This window comes from Schistocerca gregaria, chromosome 4 (assembly GCF_023897955.1).
Source record: "Schistocerca gregaria isolate iqSchGreg1 chromosome 4, iqSchGreg1.2, whole genome shotgun sequence".
NCBI lineage: Eukaryota > Metazoa > Arthropoda > Insecta > Orthoptera > Acrididae > Schistocerca > Schistocerca gregaria.
In genome coordinates, this window is record NC_064923.1 from 403,874,358 (window position 1) to 403,893,273 (window position 18,916).

The 18,916-nt window shown below is 39.8% G+C and overlaps 1 protein-coding gene across 2 annotated transcripts in view; it reads left to right on the forward strand.

Moving 5' to 3' along the window:
- LOC126266878 (major facilitator superfamily domain-containing protein 6) overlaps window positions 1-18,916 on the forward strand; it is a 155,099-nt gene that overhangs the window by 40,637 nt on the left and 95,546 nt on the right. For both annotated transcript variants that reach the window (XM_049971534.1, XM_049971535.1), the window contains exons 4-5: window positions 4,028-4,215; window positions 11,838-11,974. In XM_049971534.1, the coding sequence (XP_049827491.1) occupies window positions 4,028-4,215; window positions 11,838-11,974 (325 nt within the window). The remainder of the gene's footprint in view (window positions 1-4,027; window positions 4,216-11,837; window positions 11,975-18,916) is intronic.

The window sequence follows — 18,916 nt, forward strand, 5'->3', positions numbered from 1 at the left end:
CAAAGTTCAAAACCATGGTACAATATGCGTTAGATGAGTATGTGCCAAGCAAGATCGTAAGAGATGGAAAAGAGCCACCGTGATACAACAACCGAGTTAGAAAACTGCTGCGGAAGCAAAGGGAACTTCACAGCAAACATAAACATAGCCAAAGCCTTGCAGACAAACAAAAATTACGCGAAGCGAAATGTAGTGTGAGGAGGGCTATGCGAGAGGCTTTCAATGAATTCGAAAGTAACGTTCTATGTACTGACTTGGCAGAAAATCCTAAGAAATTTTGGTCCTATGTCAAAGCGGTAAGTGGATCAAAACAAAATGTCCAGACACTCTGTGACCAAAATGGTACTGAAACAGAGGATGACAGACTAAAGGCCGAATTACTAAATGTCTTCTTCCAAAGCTGTTTCACAGAGGAAGACTGCACTGTGCTTCCTTCTCTAGATTGTCGCACAGTTGACAAAATGGTAGATATCGAAGTAGACGACAGAGGGATAGAGAAACAATTAAAATCGCTCAAAAGAGGAAAGGCCGCTGGTCCTGATGGGATACCAGTTCGATTTTACACAGAGTACGCGAAGGAACTTGCCCCCCTTCTTGCAGCGGTGTACCGTAGGTCTCTAGAAGAGCGAAGCGTTCCAAAGGATTGGAAAAGGGCACAGGTCATCCCCGTTCTCAAGAAGGGACGTCGAACAGATGTGCAGAACTATAGACCTATATCTCTAACGTCGATCAGTTGTAGAATTTTGGAACACGTATTATGTTCGAGTATAATGTCTTTTCTGGAGACTAGAAATCTACTCTGTAGGAATCAGCATGGGTTTCGAAAAAGACGATCGTGTGAAACCCAGCTCGCGCTATTCGTCCACGAGACTCAGAGGGCCTTAGACACGGGTTCACAGGTAGATGCCGTGTTTCTTGACTTCCGCAAGGCGTTTGACACAGTTCCCCACAGTCGTTTAATGAACAAAGTAAGAGCATACGGACTATCAGATCAATTGTGTGATTGGATTGAGGAGTTCCTAGATAACAGAATGCAGCACGTCATTCTCAATGGAGAGAAGTCTTCCGAAGTAAGAGTGATTTCAGGTGTGCCGCAGGGGAGTGTCATAGGACCGTTGCTATTCACAATATACATAAATGACCTGGTGGATGACATCGGAAGTTCACTGAGGCTTTTTGCAGATGATGCTGTGGTGTATCGAGAGGTTGCAACAATGGAAAATTGTACTGAAATGCAGGAGGATCTGCAGCGAATTGACGCATGGTGCACGGAATGGTAATTGAATCTCAATGTAGCGAAGTGTAATGTGATGCGAATACATAGAAAGATAGGTCCCTTATCATTTAGCTACAAAATAGCAGGTCAGCAACTGGAAGCAGTTAATTCCATAAATTATCTGGGAGTACGCATTAGGAGTGATTTAAAATGGAATGATCATATAAAGTTGATCGTCGGTAAAGCAGATGCCAGACTGAGATTCATTGGAAGAATCCTAAGGAAATGCAATCCGACAACAAAGGAAGTAGGTTACAGTACGCTTGTTCGCCCAATGCTTGAATACTGCTCAGCAGTGTGGGATCCGCACCAGGTAGGGTTGATAGAAGAGATAGAGAAGATCCAACGGAGAGCAGCGCGCTTCATTACAGGATCATTTAGTAATTGCGAAAGCGTTACGGAGATGATAGATAAACTCCAGTGGAAGACTCTGCAGGAGAGACGCTCAGTAGCTCGGTACGGGCTTTTGTTGAAGTTTCGAGAACATACCTTCACCGAAGAGTCAAGCAGTATATTGCTCCCTCCTACGTATATCTCGCGAAGAGACCATGAGGATAAAATCAGAGAGATTAGAGCCCACACAGAAGCATACCGACAATCCTTCTTTCCACGTACAATACGAGACTGGAATAGAAGGGAGAACCGATAGAGGTACTCAGGGTACCCTCCGCCACACACCGTCAGGTGGCTTGCGGAGTACGGATGTAGATGTAGATGTAGATGTAGACATACATCAATTCTTGTTGAACAAGTGACAGAGAGAAAAATATTAAATATCTACTGTCTACACAAAATATTACACTTACTCATTAACTTGTTGTATCTGGTTGATAATTCTCTCTCTCTCTCTCTCTCTCTCTCTCTCTCTCTCTCTCTCTCTCTCTCTCTCTCTCCCCCCCCAAAGACCTCATTCGTCAGGTTTACTCAGAAGTAATCCTTTGTCTTATGTAGTGTGTTTTTTTGGCTCAAGCTTATTTTCCATATTTTTATTCTGCAGGAGTCACATACAAAACAGATACACCATTTTGCAGTTGTTAAGAGTCTATAATGTAACACAACTGCTGCCTGTCAGTTGACGGTTGACATTAGTTATATATTGTTCATTGGAATGAGTCTACGTAGAGTTCTTGTCCTCCATAAGAAAAAAAAATCTCTTTTGCTCATGTTACCATGGAAAATGAAATAAAAGCATTCTGTTATAAGTTTTTGTTCCTGTGGTACAAGCCCTCAAATGAGAAAGTAACATGTATTTCTCTCTCTGTAACATTAGTTCACATTAGTCGAGATGCACACAGATACTTGTGAAAATACCCAGAAAAGTGAGAAAGATACTCAAAATAGGCTACAAAGCAAAGTGGAACCTCAAAATTGCTTGTGTTCAAGGAATTTATTTGGTGCTACAAGGTGGTATGTATCTCTCAAAAGCCCCTCCCATATGTCTTCTTGGGATGAATACCATTACAGATGTATATGATTTACTTTAGAGATTTGTCGTATGTAGGTCAGCAATGTTGACTGGCATTCTGAAATTATCTGGCGTAAGAGAACGAAAGGTTGTCTAAACGCTATGCAGAAACCAGACTACAGTTAAAGAAATTAACGACATGAAAAGGGGCCAATAATGAAGAAGAGAGTGATACAAGGATTTTTAAACTGTCCACAATGTTATACATTTAGAAAACAGTAAATAATGCTGGTGATGATGTAATTCTGTCTCAGAGTTGATTGGAATGGATTTTGCAACAGCAGTTAAATTTGAAACCATACTGTCTGCAGCCCATGTAACAATTAGAACAGGAAGATGATGGCCAGTGCATTCAGTTTTGCATCATAATGCAGGAGGCACTTTAGTATGAACATTTCATGTCCAAGCTTATGTTAATTGATGAAGCAACTTTCCATTTATCTGAACAAGATAATCATGACAAGCTGAGACTGTGGGTCACTGAAAAGGCTAATAAAATAGTGGCAGATCAACGAGATTCGTCGGAGGTTAATGTTTTCTGTGCAGTGTCACAGAGAAAGTTGTATGGGCTGTTCTTCTTCCTTGATAAGACTGTGAGGGTTACCTCTTGCCTGATATGTTGCAGTTGTGGTAGATTCCACAACTGACTGCTGATTCCAAGAATTTCGTCTTTCAACAAGATGGGGCACCCTGTCATTGGAACATTGGTGTTTGTCACTAATTAATAGACAAACTTCTGCATCGCTGGATTGTGTGGTATGGTGAAGATGGTGGGGATCTGTTCCCTTGGCCCCTAAGGTCACCCTAACACCTAGTGATTTTTCCTTTTGGGGGTTCTAAGAACTGTGTTTACTTCCTCCCACTAGCAAGACCATTGTGATAACTCTCAGAGAACACTTCAGTGCTATTGTGATGACCATTGACAGGATGTTGCTATATAAGGTGTGAAACAAAATTGACTAATGCTTGGATGTGTGTTGTGTGACCAGAGGGACACTCATAGAATATTTGTATTGATTGTGCTTGTTTTCCCTTCTGTGAAATTTACATGAAATTCCTTCAGTGTAACTTACATTTCCAAATTCGATTGTGATTTTAAAATATCATTTTCTTTCTTTCTTTTTTTTCCCTTTATTCATAATGATTACATCTGTAAGTGTAAAATATTGATTTACTTACACTTTTTGATGTTGATGTGTACACAAAATTTAAAGTGGTATTTTGAAATCAAGGTTTTCAAATGGGTGGACTTGGATTTAATCAGCTTCTGAATTTATCTCTTTCAGGTGATCAACCCTCAAATTTTGGTCAGCAGCGTTTATGGGGAGCTGTTGGTTGGGGAACGTTTTCAATCTTAGCTGGCATTTTAGTTGATGAGTTTAGCAGGGGTCAAACTAAGAAAGATTATACAGTTGTGTTTTATATATTGCTTGTGATGATGGCACTGGATATATTGGTCTCCTCACGCCTTAAGGTGAATTGTAGACATTTTATTTGCAATATGACATTCTACTTTTTTTCAGTTTCTAAATTTTTCTTTGATTTACTTCGCTATTAATGTTCTTGATAGAAAACAGTGTTCCATTTTTTGTTTTAGGAAGTGTAAAGTATGATACTCCTCCTACATGTAGTGATTCCTATTTTCTACCTAGGGTAGTGTCATTTTGTTTCTGCACAGGGTAGTGAAATAATGATAAAAGGGATGAAAGAGTTATGTATTTAATATAGTAATAAACCTATGTGACATGATCAGTGTAGCCAGTTGCATGAAATGCAAACAGAAAATGTTTGTTGTTGTTGTGGTCTTCAGTCCCAAGACTGGTTTGATGCAGCTCTCCATGCTTCTCTATCCTGCGCAAGCTGCTTCTTCTCCAAGTACCTACTGCAACCTACATCCTTCTGAACCTGCTTAGTGTATTCATTTCTTGGTTTCCCTCTACGATTTTTACCCTCCATGCTGCCCTCCAATACTAAATTGTTGATCCCTTGATGCCTCAGAATATGCCCCACCAACCGATCCCTTCTCCTAGTCAAATTGTGCCACAAATTTCTCTTCTCTCCAATTCTATCCAATACCTCCTCATTAGTTATGTGATCTACCCATCTAATCTTCAGCATTCTTCTGTAGCACCACATTTCGAAATCTTCTATTCTCTTCTTGTCTAAACTATTTATCGTCCACGTTTCACTTCCATAAATGGCTACACTCCATACAAATACTTTCAAAAATGACTTCCTGACACTTAAATCTATACTCAATGTTAACAAATTTCTCTTCTTCACAAATGCTTTTCTTGCCATTGCCGGTCTACATTTTATATCCTCTCTACTTCAACCATCATCAGTTATTTTGCTCCCCAAATAGCAAAACTCATTTACTACTTTAAGCGTCTGATTTCCTAATCTAATTCTCGCAGCATCACCCGATTTAATTTGACTACATTCCATTATCCTTGTTGTGCTTTTGTTGATGTTCATCTTATATCCTCCTTTCAAGACACTGTCCATTCTGTTCAGCTGCTCTTCAGGTCCTTTGCTGTCTCTGACAGAATTACAATGTTTTCAGCGAACCTCAAAGTTTTTATTTCTTCTCCATGGATTTTAACTCCTACCTCGAAATTTTCTTTGTTTCCTTTATTGCTTGCTCAATATACAGATTGAATAACATTGGGGATAGGTTACTACCCTGTCTCACTCCTTTCCCAACCACTGCTTCCCTTTCGTACCCCTCGATTCTTATAACTGCCATCTAGTTTCTGTAGAAAGTGTAAATAGCCTTTTGCTCCCTGTGTTTTACCCCTGCCACCTTCAGAATTTGAAAGAGAGTATTCCAGTCAACATTGTCAAAAGCTTTCTCTAAGTGTACAAATGCTAGAAACATAGCTTCTAAAATAAGTCGTAGGGTCAGTATTGCGTCACGTGTTCCAATATTTCTACGGAATCCAAACTGATCTTCTGTAAAGAATTCGCGTTATTATTTTGCAGCCGTGACTTATTAGACTGATAGTTCGCTAATTTTCACATTTGTCAACACCAGCTTTCTTTGGTATTGGAACTATTATTATTTTATTCTTGAAGTCTGAGGGTATTTTGCCTGTCTCATACATCTGGCTTAGTAGATGGTAAGAGTTTTTATTAGGCGAGGCTCTCCCAAGGCTGTAAGTAGTACTAATGGAATGTTGTCTACTCTTGGGGCCTTGTTTTGACTTTGGTCTTTCAGTGCTCTGTCAAACTCTACATGCAGTATCATATCTACTACTTCATCTTCATCTACATTCTCTTCCATTTCTATAATATTGTCCTCACGAACATCGCCCTCGTATAGACCCTCTATATACTCCTTCCATCTTTCTGCTTTCCCTTCTTTGCTTAGAACTGAGTTTCCATCTGAGCTTTTGATATTCGGGCAAGTGGTTCTCTTTTCTCCAAAGGTCTCTTTAATTTTCTTGTAGGCACTATCTATCTTACCCCTACTGATATGAGCCTCTACATCCTTACATTTGTCCTCTAGCCATCCCTGCTTAGCCATTTTGCACTTCCTGTCGATCTCATTTTTGAGACATTTGTATTCCTTTTTGCCTGCTTCTTTTACTACATTTTTGTATTTTCTCCTTTCATCAATTAAATTCAATATCTCTTCTGTTACCCAAGGATTTCTACTAGCCCTCGTCTTTTTACCTACTTGATCCTGTGCTGCCTTCACTACTTCATCTCTCAAAGCTTTATAGTTACTTAGCTTTTTAATGGAGACTCCTTCACTATTTCATCTCTCAAAGCTACCCATTCTTCTTCTACTGTATGCCTTTCCCCCATTCTTGTCAATCTTTCCCTAATGCTCTTCCCGAAGCTCTCTACAACCTTTGGTTCTTTCAGTTTATCCAGGTCCCATCTCCTCAAATTCCCACCTTCTTTGCAGTTTCTTCAGTTTTAATCTACAGTTCATAACGAATAGATTGTGATCAGAGTCCACATCTGCCCCTGAAAATGTCTTACAGTTTAAAACCTGGTTCCTGAATCTCTGTCTTACCATTATATAATCTATCTGAGACCTTCTAGTATCTCCAGGCTTCTTCCATGTATACAACCTTCTTTTATGATTCTTGAACCAAGTGTTAGCTATGATTAAGTTATGCTCTGTGCAAAATTCTACCAGGCGGCCTTCTCTTTCATTCCTTAATCCCATTCCATATCCACCTACTACGTTTCCTTCTGTTCCTTTTCCTACTACTGAGTTCCAGTCACCCAAGACAATTAAATTTTCAGCTCTCTTCACTATCTGAATAATTTCTTTTTTATAATCTCATCATCATCTGCGGAGCTAATTGGCATATAAACTTGTACTACTGTGGTAGGCGTGGTCTTCGTATCTATCTTGGCCACAATAATGCATTCATTATGCTGTTTGTAGTAGCTTAACCGGATTCCTGTTTTCCTATTTATTATTAAACCTACTCCTGCATTACCCCTATTTGATTTTGTGTTTGTAGCCCTGTAGTCACCTGACCAAATGTCTTGTTCCTCCTGCCACCAAACTTCACTAATTCCCACTATATTTAACTTTAACCTATTCATTTCCCTTTATAAATTTTGTAACCTACCTGCCCGATTAAGGCATCTGACATTCCAAACTCCGATCCGTAGCACGCCAGTTTTCTTTCTCCTGATAATGACATCCTCTTGAGTAGTCCCTGCCCAGAGATCCGAATGGCGGACTATTTTACCTCTGGAATATTTTACCCAAGAGGACGCCATCATCATTTAACCATACAGTAAAGCTGCATGCCCTCGGGAAAAATTACGGCTGTAGTTTCCTCTTGCTTTCAGCCATTCACAGTACCAGCACAGCAAGGCTGTTTTGGTTAGTGTTACAAGGCCAGATCAGTCAGTCATCCAGACTGTTGCCCCTACAACTACTGAAAAGGCTGCTGCCCCTCTTCAGGAACCACACGTTTGTCTGGCCTCTCAACAGATAGCCCTCCGTTGTGGTTGCACCTACGGTAAGGCTATCTGTATCACTGAGGTACTCAAGCCTCCTCACCAACGGCAAGGTCCATGGTTCATGGGAGAAAATGTATGTCATTATATACGAGGTGCATCTATATCACGTGACTTCAAGTTTTTGGACCAATACACCGATGTCACTTGATGACCAGTCTTACTATCATTTAATTTCAGCTAATCACATTGAATAAAACTTGTGATAAATCACTGTAAGGCTGTCAAGATCTTCTGAATCAAGTGGGGCTACATCTAAAAACGAAAGTACTCGAAACAAGTACATAGTTAAAAATAAACAAGATTTGAAGCACATTGAAATGAGTTACTTTTTAAAAATAAAACATGTTTACAGGGTTGCCTTTAGCAACTTATAATTCTCATTAGAAATACAAAAACTGTGAAGCTGAAAATTCACCAAAGCAAACAGAAGCAGCTTTTGTTGTTGTTGTTGTTGTTGTGGTCTTCAGTCCTGAGACTTGTTTGATGCAGCTCTCCATGCTACTCTGTCCCTGTCCTGTGCAAGCTTCTTCATCTCCCAGTACTTACTGCAACCTACATCCTTCTGAACCTGCTTAGTGTATTCATTTCTTGGTCTCCCTCTACGATTTTTACTCTCCACGCTGCCCTCCAATGCTAAATTTGTGATCTCTTGTTGCCTCAAAACATGTCCTACCAACCGATCCCTTCTTCCAGTCAAGTTGTGCCACAAACTTCTCTTCTCCCCAATCCTATTCAATACCTCCTCATTAGTTACGTGATGTATCCACCTTATCTTCAGCATTCTTCTGTAGCACCACATTTCGAAAGCTTCTATTCTCTTCTTGTCCAAACTATTTATCATCCATGTTTCACCTCCATACATGGCTACACTCCATACAAATACTTTCAGAAACGACTTCCTGACACTCAAATCTATGCTCGATATTAGAAAATTTTTCTTCTTCAGAAACGCTTTCCTTGCCATTGCCAGTCTACATTTTATATCCTCTCTACGTCGACCATCATCAGTTATTTTGCTCCCCAAATAGGAAAACTCCTTTACTACTTTAAGTGTCTCATTTCCTAATCTAATTCCCTCAGCATCACCCGATTTAATTTCCTTGCCATTGCCAGTCTACATTTTATATCCTCTCTACTTCGACCATCATCAGTTATTTTACTCCCTAAATAGCAAAACTTCTTTACTACTTTAAGTGTCTCATTTCCTAATCTAATTCCCTCAGCATCACCCGATATAATTTGACTACATTCTATTATCCTCGTTTTGCTTTTGTTGATGTTCATCTTATAGCCTCCTTTCAAGACACTGTCCATTCCGTTCAACTGCTCTTCCAAGCCCTTTGCTGTCTCTGACAGAATTACAATGTCATCGGCGAACCTCAAAGTTTTTATTTCTTCTCCATGAATTTTAATACCTACTCCGAATTTTTCTATTGTTTCCTTTACTGCTTGCTGAATATACAGATTGAATAACATCGGGGAGAGGCTACAACCCTGTTTCACTCCCTTCCCAACCACTGCTTCCCTTTCATGCCCCTCGCCTCTTATAACTACCATCCGTGCCCCCCCCCCCCCCCCCCCCTCCCTCCCAGCTTAGTGCCATATTTATTATTGCTGTGGCCTTTATTCCACAGACTGGTTTCATGCACATCTCCAGATTAGTCTGCTGTGTGCAAGCCTCTTCATGTCTGCATAACTACAGCAGCCTACATCCATTTGAACTTACTTGTTGTGTTGAAGCTTGGGTCCATTACCAAATTGATAATTCCTTTGACACCTCAGGATGTGTCCTATTAACTGGTCACATCTTTTAAATCAGACTGTTCAATGCTAAGGCTTCCTGCCAACTGGAGCTGTAGAAAAGACGCTATGGATGAAGCCAGTGCGTGCCGCATACTAATGGTGCCAACTGTTGAGAAGAGTTACAAAGGTGTAGGCATTACTTTTCAGTCAACCAGGGGCAGTTGCAAGGGGGGAGGGGGGGCGGCTATGGGGTCTTTAGCCCCCCCCACCCTCCCCCCTGCCCATGGAGAAACATATTACACTGGATAAAATTACTTTCAGAAATCAGCAAATATATTACCCAAACAGATTCAATCATTTTTTTAATATAATTATGTAACAATATAGGTTGCAATGTGTTCCAAACACATTGTAACAAAAGAAAAAGAGGGCAAAAAGCTTACTACCTAAACCAGTAAATATCAACTTAAAATAGGTGTCTTATTATTTATTAATACACATTTCTTACCCTGAACCCCAAAACAGTTACCAAAAACTACTTTAAGCAACACCAAATTTTACCAATTTGTCAGTAGAGGACCCAAACTCTCTTTTTGTTAAGCCATATTCCATTCCCCTAGCCCCCCACCCCCCTCCCCCTTGACTGACTTCTAGAATCGCCCATGCAGTCAACCCTTGTAGATATATGCCTTACACTTTTCAGCTTTTTCTTCTTTGTTTGGTACTGGCTTGCCTTCTGAGCTCTTGATGCTCATATAGCTACTTCTCTTTTCTCCAAAGATCTCTTTAATTTTCCTCTAAGTGGCATTTACATTCCTTAATTATGCATGGCTCTACAGTTTTGCATTTGTTGTCTACCCATTCCTGCTTAGCTCTTTTACACTTTCTGCCTGTCTAATTGTTAATGTGACTGTATTCCCATTCATCTGCTTCAATTGCTGTGTTGTTATGTTTTCTCCTTTCATCAGGTAAATTCAGTAAAACCTGGGTTATAAGGGATGTCTATGAGGCCTTGTCTTTTTAATTCTGTGATTCTATGCCACCTTCCCTGTTTCATCTATCAAAGCTACCCATGTGTCTTCAGTTATATTCCTTTTCCTCTTTCAGTATTGCCCAATGATTCCTGTGAAACTGTCCACAAGCTGTGGTCCCTACAGTGTATTCAGGTCCCATCTATTTAATTTCCTACCTTCTTTTCATTCTTCAGCTCTAATCTGCAGTTCATAACAAATAAATTATTGGGAGTGTCAACATCTGGCCCTAGAAATGTATTATGGTTGAAAAACTTGTTTCAAAATCTCATCTTACCCTTACATAATCAGAATGAAGTGATCTACTGTCTCCATGCCTCCTACACATATTCACTTCTTTCGTGATTCTTAAACCAAGTGTCAGTGAAGATTAAATTATGGAAGTGACTTCCTCTTTAATTCCTTTCCCCCAAACTTCATTGTACTGGTTTTCCTTCTGTTCGTTTTGCTTGTACCGAATTTGTCATCCATCACAGTTAAATTTTCATCTCCCTTAAGTACCAAATAATTTTGTTTATCTCATCAACTCATTACAATTTCTTAATCACCTGCAGAACTAATTGGCATATAAACTTGTACTGCTGTGGTGGGTACTGGTTTTGTGTTATTTGGCTACAATAATGTGTCCATTGTGCTGCAGCTTGCATCCCTGTTCTCTTAATCATCATTAGGCCTACCCCCGCCCCTCTTTTTTGATTTTGTGTTGATAACTCTGCACTGTCCTAACCAGAAGTTGTGTTCTTCGTGCCACTGCACTTAATGTCATTACACATAATGCATACTTGAAAGAAAGGGAAGACAGGTAAAGCTTCATTTTAAAAATTCATAGCTGAGGGAGAATGTCATACCACTGTGGCTCTTACTTGAAAACCATCATTTCTATTACGTCAGTTATGAATGTTTTCACGTACCAGGTACAATAATTGATGAGCATGAGTTCTACTGTTTGTGTTTTAGTAAAATCAGTCCATAATAACACTGAAAGAGCAGCTAGTGGTGCAATAGAAAATGTAGTGGAAGAAAGTAGTAGTCATTTACATGTTAACTGCAAATGATGCATTGTTTAAAAATCAGGGGTTGCCTTAGTTATCTTGAGAACATTCCTTTACATCTTATTTCGTAGTTTAGGTAAGCTTGGGTATTTTTGTTTTAGTAATAGTCGAACAGTATTGTCTTTCATGAATGATTAAGGTAAAATTTGCAAACATTTTTCAGTGTGTAACTTTTTTACTGAATTAGTTACATTGTCTGTATACATTTTTTTTCCTTTAACTTTTGTCTGTATGGAAAGAATAAAGTGTAATGTGGTTTTCTGTTTGTTTAGTACACCCAGACTAAGCTGTCTGCTAGTATTATTCGTGATGTTGGAAGGCTTTTCACGGAAATCCGAATTGTTGTCTTCTTGGTATGGACTATTGCTGTTGGCCTGTGCACTGCAATGGTGTGGCAGTTCTTGTTTTGGTAAGTGTGTAATTCTCTGTCATCAAACACAAAGAACAATATTTTTATTAAGTAGTATTAGCTGACTAATGGATATGAATTAAATAATTCTGAAAACTAATGGAAAGTCTATTTTATTATAATTCCACTTGCAGACCACAAGTGTTCATCAATGAGGTTATTAATTTCAGTCAGTGATGATCACCTTCAAACCCACATATATACAATACAGAGGTAGATTGATGCCCAAATGCATTCAGACTACACAAATACAGAATCAAAAATCAATTTAACAAACATGGAAACATTCCTGTAGCTGGATAGATGTGGTATACCAAACATATTGTTCATTACATTTATAGATGGTACAGTGAAAATGATTACCCCCGTAAGCATCATCACAAAGTCACAAAATTTGAGTATGTAAACCTCACTACAACATACATCTTGACACACTGAGAAAACATGTTAGAGCCCGCATCTCGTGGTTCGTGCGGTAGCATTATCGCTTCCCACGCCCGGGTTCCCGGGTTCGATTCCCGGCGGGGTCAGGGATTTTCTCTGCCTCCTGATGGCTGGGTGTTGTGTGATGTCCTTAGGTTAGTTAGGTTTAAGTAGTTCTAAGTTCTAGGGGACTGATGACCTAAGATGTTAAGTCCCATAGTGCTCAGAGCCATTTGAACCATTTTTGAAACAAGTTAGACGGCCATGCAATGACAAGTAACACACCTCGAATATAAAGTGAATCTTAGCTTGTGTTAACACTCCTGTTGATTGACTTGGTCTCTTGAGTTTGTTTTGCTGCTCACTTTCTCTCTTTTTAGCTAATACCCACATGTTATCAGTTGGTAATAAAACACACTGTACAGAAGGTCTCACATCATTAAATGTAAATAAGACGGTGACAGTTCTCTCCTATTAAGAGGTCACGAGGCATATATAAGGTTTTTACAATGACTTTTGTTGACTGCAAATTTCATATTTATTTTTCACTATTATGTTGTATGTCTTTGCTGTAATGACTTCCATCCCAATTTGCTTATTATATCTGTCACACTCTCTCCCCTATTATGTGATAATACAAAACGAGGTGCTCTTTTTTGCACCCTTTTGATGTTCTCCGTCAGTCCCACCTGGTAAGGATCCCACACCGCACAGCAATATTCTAACAGAGGACGAACGAGTGTAGTGTAAGCTGTCTCTTTAGTGGACTTGTTGCATCTTCTAAGTGTCCTGCCAATGAAACGCAATCTTTGGCTCGCCTTCCCCACAGTATTATCTATATGGTCTTTCCAACTGAAGTTGTTCGTAATTTTAACACCCAGGTACTTAGTTGAATTGACAGTCTTGAGAATTGTACTATTTATCGAGTAATCGAATTCCAACGGATTTCTTTGGGAACTCATGTGGATCACCTCACACTTTTCGTTATTTAGTGTCAACTGCCACCTGCCACACCATACAGCAATCTTTTCTAAATCGCTTTGCAACTGATACTGGTCTTCGGATGACTTTACTAGCCGGTAAATTACAGCATCATCTGGGAACAACCTAAGAGAACTGCTCAGATTGTCACCCAGGTAATTTATATAGATCAGGAACAGCAGAGGTCCCAGGACGCTTCCCTGGGGAACACCTGATATCACTTCAGTTTTACTCGATGATTTGCCATCTATTACTACGACTGCGACCTTCCTGACAGGAAATCACGAATCCAGTCGCACAACTGAGACAATACCCCATAGGCCCACAGCTTGATTAGAAGTCGCTTGTGAGGAACGGTGTCAAAAGCTTTTTGAAAATCTAGAAATACGGAATCAATATGAGATCCCCTGTCGATTGTGGCCATTACTTCGTGCGAATAAAGAGCTAGCTGCGTTGTACAAGAGTGATGTTTTCTGAAACCATGCTGATTACATATCAATAGATCGTTCCCTTCGAGGTGATTCATAATGTTTGAATACAGTATATGCTCCAAAACCCTACTGCAAACTGATGTTAATGATATAGGTCTGTAGTTGATGGATTACTCCTACTACCCTTCTTAAACACTGGTGTGACCTGCGCAATTCGTAGGTACAGATCTATCGGTGAGCGAGCAGTTGTATATGAGTGCTAAGTAGGGAGCTATTGTATGAGCGTAATCTGAAAAGAACCTAATTGGTATACAATCTGGACCTGAAGACTTGCCCGTATCAAGCGATTTGAGTTGCTTCGCAACCCCTAAGGTATCTACTTCTAAGAAACTCATGCTAGCAGCCGTACGTGTTTCTAATTCTGGAATATTCCATTTGTCTTCGCTGGTGAAGGAATTTCGGAAAACTGCGTTGAATAACTCCGCTTTAGTGGCACAGTCGTCGGTAACAATACCATCAGCCTTGCGCAGCGAAGGTATTGACTGCGTCTTGCCACTTGTGTACTTTACATACGACCAGAATTTCTTCAGATTTTCTACCAAATTTCGAGACAATGTTTCGATGTGGAACCTATTAAAGGCATCTCACATTGAATTCCGTGCCAAATTTTGCGCGTCTGTAAATTTTAGCCAGTCTTTCGCGTTCTTCTGAACTTCGCATGCTTTTTCCGTTGCCTCTGCAACAGCGTTCGGACCTGTTTTGTGTACCATGGGGGATCAGTTCTATCTCTTGCCAATTTATGAGGTATGAATCTCTCAATTGCTGTTGCTACTATATCTTTGAATTTGAGCCACATCTCGAATACATTCGCATCGTCAGTTTGGAAGGAATGGAGATCATCTCTTAGGATGGCTTCTAGTGACACTTTATCCGCTTTTTTAAATAAAATTATTTTGCGTTTGTTTCTGGTGGATTTTGAAGAAACGGTATTGAGCCTAGCTACAACGACCTTGTGATCACTAATCCCTGTATCAGTCATGATGCTCTCTATCAGCTCTGGATTGTTTGTGGTTAAGAGGCCATTAATATGTTTTTGTTTTTCATTTTGCTATTTGGTGGCCTATATATTTCATGTGAGCTTTGTGTTGTAACAGTTCATTCATTTTTATATTTTACTGGGTTTTGACCACTGTCCTTGACTTTATTGGTGTGTGTTTTAACTACATTTACATAGCTTTTCTGATGTATACAGTACATACATACTGAATCTTTGATTGCTCCTTAATTGGGCACATTTGCATGCCATATCAGATATTTTTCGGAGCCGTAACTTACAATTTGTGATAGGCAAGTGGATTGTTCGGTTGCAGAGTACGCAATCTAGTTTTGTTGTACTTCATGTATTGACAAACTTCAGGGCTTGTGTTTCAATTATCATTTGCATTGTAATGTAATATAATTGTTGTGTAATTTTTTATTTAATATTACATTTTATTAAAACATACTTCCTCTTTTTAATTTTGAAGTATGTAAGCATAGTTGCACTAACGCCTGTCAGAAGTATATTGTACACTTAATCCAAGAGAATACTTCTATTTAAATCTTATCTGAGATGTAGCAGTGATATCTATTGCAACAATATCAGAGAAGGAAAGTTGCTACTCACCTTATAGCGGAGATGCTGAGTCGCGATAGGCACAACAAAAAGTTTCACACAATTATAGCTTTCGGTCATTAAGGCCTTTGTCAGCACACACACACACACACACACACACACACACACACACACACGCACCTATGTCTACTGCCCTAACTATTTTTATTCTGTAGTGCTGCTGTTAATTTTATGGTATAAATTTATCATGTGGCTAAATTTGCCGATTTTCAGCACGAAATACACATTCCGGCCTATAGTTCAGAATTGTTAATGTTTTTCGCAATTTTGGTTTATTTCAGTTGTTTAACACAGGATAACTTAAAAACTATTCATCAAACCGAGGACGCACTTATGCCCTCATACTCGCTATAATTTTCCATTTATTTCTGTTGTACTGGCTTTCCAGTATCTTACTGGTTTCACATTTTGTTAGAAGTTACCTGATTTTAAGTCTTTAACATGATGCTTTAGTCTCTCATTTTTCTCCCTAATAGCTTTTGAGCACTGAAAATATCGGCCAAGTACTTACTGAGTGAGCAAGTCAGCTAGTATCAGAATTTCTGATACATGATATCCAATCCAATAGCTGAGCTCAGAGTGTCGACGTCTAGCAGGCAAACTACAAAGCTGTTGCTGCTGTGGGCAGCCACACTCAGCCACCACATGGCTTGCTACCATCCCTCTTATCTCTCAAACATAAGCTTGCATGCTGACAACTGTCACATAGGGCATAACAAACTTTGTGTTCATGGCTGTGTCCATTCCTGAAGTTAGAAAGTTGCTTTCTTGGGGCCTGTACTGTCATACCATCTCTATATGTAATGGTGTGGTATGTTAAGTATACTACATCTCTCGAGCTATGGGAATGTTTCTGCAATGCTTAAATTTATTTCTGATTCTGGATTTGTGGAATATAGATATATTTATGTGCCTCTGTATATATAATTTATAGGTCCAAAGATGGTCATCATTGAAGTTAACAACCTCATTGGTGAACAAACTTTTCTGTGGCTGGAATTTTATAAAATAAATATTTCCTGGGTCACGGGAGAACTCTACTGTGACCATGCCACAACTCATGAATGCTATAAGTGGCAAAGTCATTGAAGTTTTTCATAGTGGCTTCCTCGTATAAAATTTTCTTGATGTTCCGAGCACAATCATATTGGAGTGAAGTTGTAAACTTTTGAAGATTATTAGTCTTTTTTTCGTCAGGAGAGGACAGTCTGCAGGGAGCAAAGTTGCTTGCTTAATAAGGGGTGTTCAAGCTTGTCATTGTTCAGGTGATATCACAAGGAACTCTAGCTCTTCTTTTGGCAGGATTCCTCTGTGCAAATGCAGGAAATGGGCACTGTAACAATATGTCCCCCTCCCTCACTGGCCTGTAATTGAAGAGCGGAAAGTGAACGAAGACCACACCCAGCCTCACCTATTCACTTAAGATTTACAATTTTGTTGGGAAGTGCCCTCACCACATTCCAAATTGTGCACGTTTATCAGCAGGCTTAAAACTCTGAGGCTCTGCTGTCCAAATTTGTATTGGTGACTGTGACATTGTGCCATTATTTACTTGCTAAGTTCTTATCCTTGGTTGTAAAATATTTCAAAAAACATATCCTTACGTCAACATGTGCTCTCCCCCAACTTAACTTTTTTTGTTTAATAATAAATTTCATCAACACAAGTTGATGGGTTTGTCATAGAAGGCCCCTCGTCTCTCTTGCTGCCAACCATTTTACAGAAGATTTTGAGAAGATGTTGGGCTGTGCAAGTTTTAAACCCGTCATCTTTGGGGAATATATGGAAGACACTTCTGTAGTGTGACCCAGTGGTAAGGAGAAAATTAATTAATTCTTTGACCATTTAAATTCCATTTGTGGAAACATCCAGTTTATCATGGAGCTGAAAAAGGACATGTTCCACTGTAGCATGGAAGCCATCTATCATGGGGAACATGGATGGTTTCATGACTCATGTGGAGGAACTGAAACTCCTGGAGGGGCACAGCCCCTGTGCTTTTGTTTACAGGAAACACATGTCAAAGCCACTGTGTTACTGAGTTATGCCCTCCAGTGAAAGGGTGACCTGACTGGGGATGGAGCCAAGAGGGGTGTTGCTGTGTTTGCCAATAACACACCACTCCTCTGTTCTCTCCTTGGTTACTTACAAACAAGCTGTAGCCATTGCATTTCATGTGGCTGAGAAGGTTGCTATCTGCTCCCTGCATTTACCTCTGCAGTATGCAATAGACTGGCCTCAACATAGAGACTGGGTATGGGGCTGGTCCTATAAGCACCCATGCCCAGCCAAATCCCACCATGACAGACAGTGTCAGTGATCTTCAAATAAGACAGCCTTGCTGATGCATACACCAAGCACCCATAATCTAACTGTGAGCAACAAAAGCCCTGCAAAACTGGAGCAGATTCACCCTTTCTGCTCTGCAAGATGTATGCCTAAGGCACTTTATGATGTTCAGTGCCTTGAGAGTTCTGGCTTTCAGGTCTGTCAGGTGTGGGAACCACAAAAATTTGGAATAAAAATGAGATCCAGAAACTTCACTGACATTCTAAAATGCAGAATGGTGTCTCTCACATACAAGTCAGGTAAATTAAAAACATGACAATAATGATTAAAATGAACACATGTACACTTTTCTGCAGAAAACTGAAAACCTGTCTTTGCAGCCCACTCCTCTAATATCCGCAGTGTAAGATACAACTGATGGCTCACTGTTGTAGCTCTAGAGGAGGAACAGAAAACAGCAAAATTGTCCACAAATAAGGAGCACGGTACAGTTTTCCTTACCGTAGATGTGATGTTGTGTATGGCAAAGCGGGTAACACATAAAACACTGCCCTGAGGGACACCATTCTCCTGCCCAACATGGCGGACAACATGTCACCAACTTGGGTCCTAAAATACCGCCAAGACAGGGAAGACTGTAGGAAGATGGGGAAGCAACCACAAAAGCCCCACTGATGCAGCTGTATGAGAATACTGTGTCTCCAAGTAGTACCATATGCCTTACTGACATCAAATGATGTGACGATACAGCGATTGTCACATAGGAAAGCCTGTCGACAGAGGACTGAAATCTCCAGAATCCACACTTAGAGCGGCTAAGAAATTGCCTGGTCTTTAACAAGGCCAGATGACAGTTAACCATTTGGCGCAGAGTTTTTCCTACATACCTGTTAATACGATACTTCTAACTACTGGGACACATGCAGTCCTTTCCTGGTTTGAAGAGAGGTATAAGAATTGCCTTGCTCCTTGAGTTGAGAGGTTGTCCATCTCCACATAGGATTAAAACATTCAAAGTGGTTTTCACTGTCTGAGCAATGTGTCTGGGTGTTGTTCAGAGACACCTGTTTCAGCACTTCTGGTATTGGTAAACAACTTTGTTAACTGGAAATCCTCCAGATGGCTTCCCATTCTTAAGCAGAA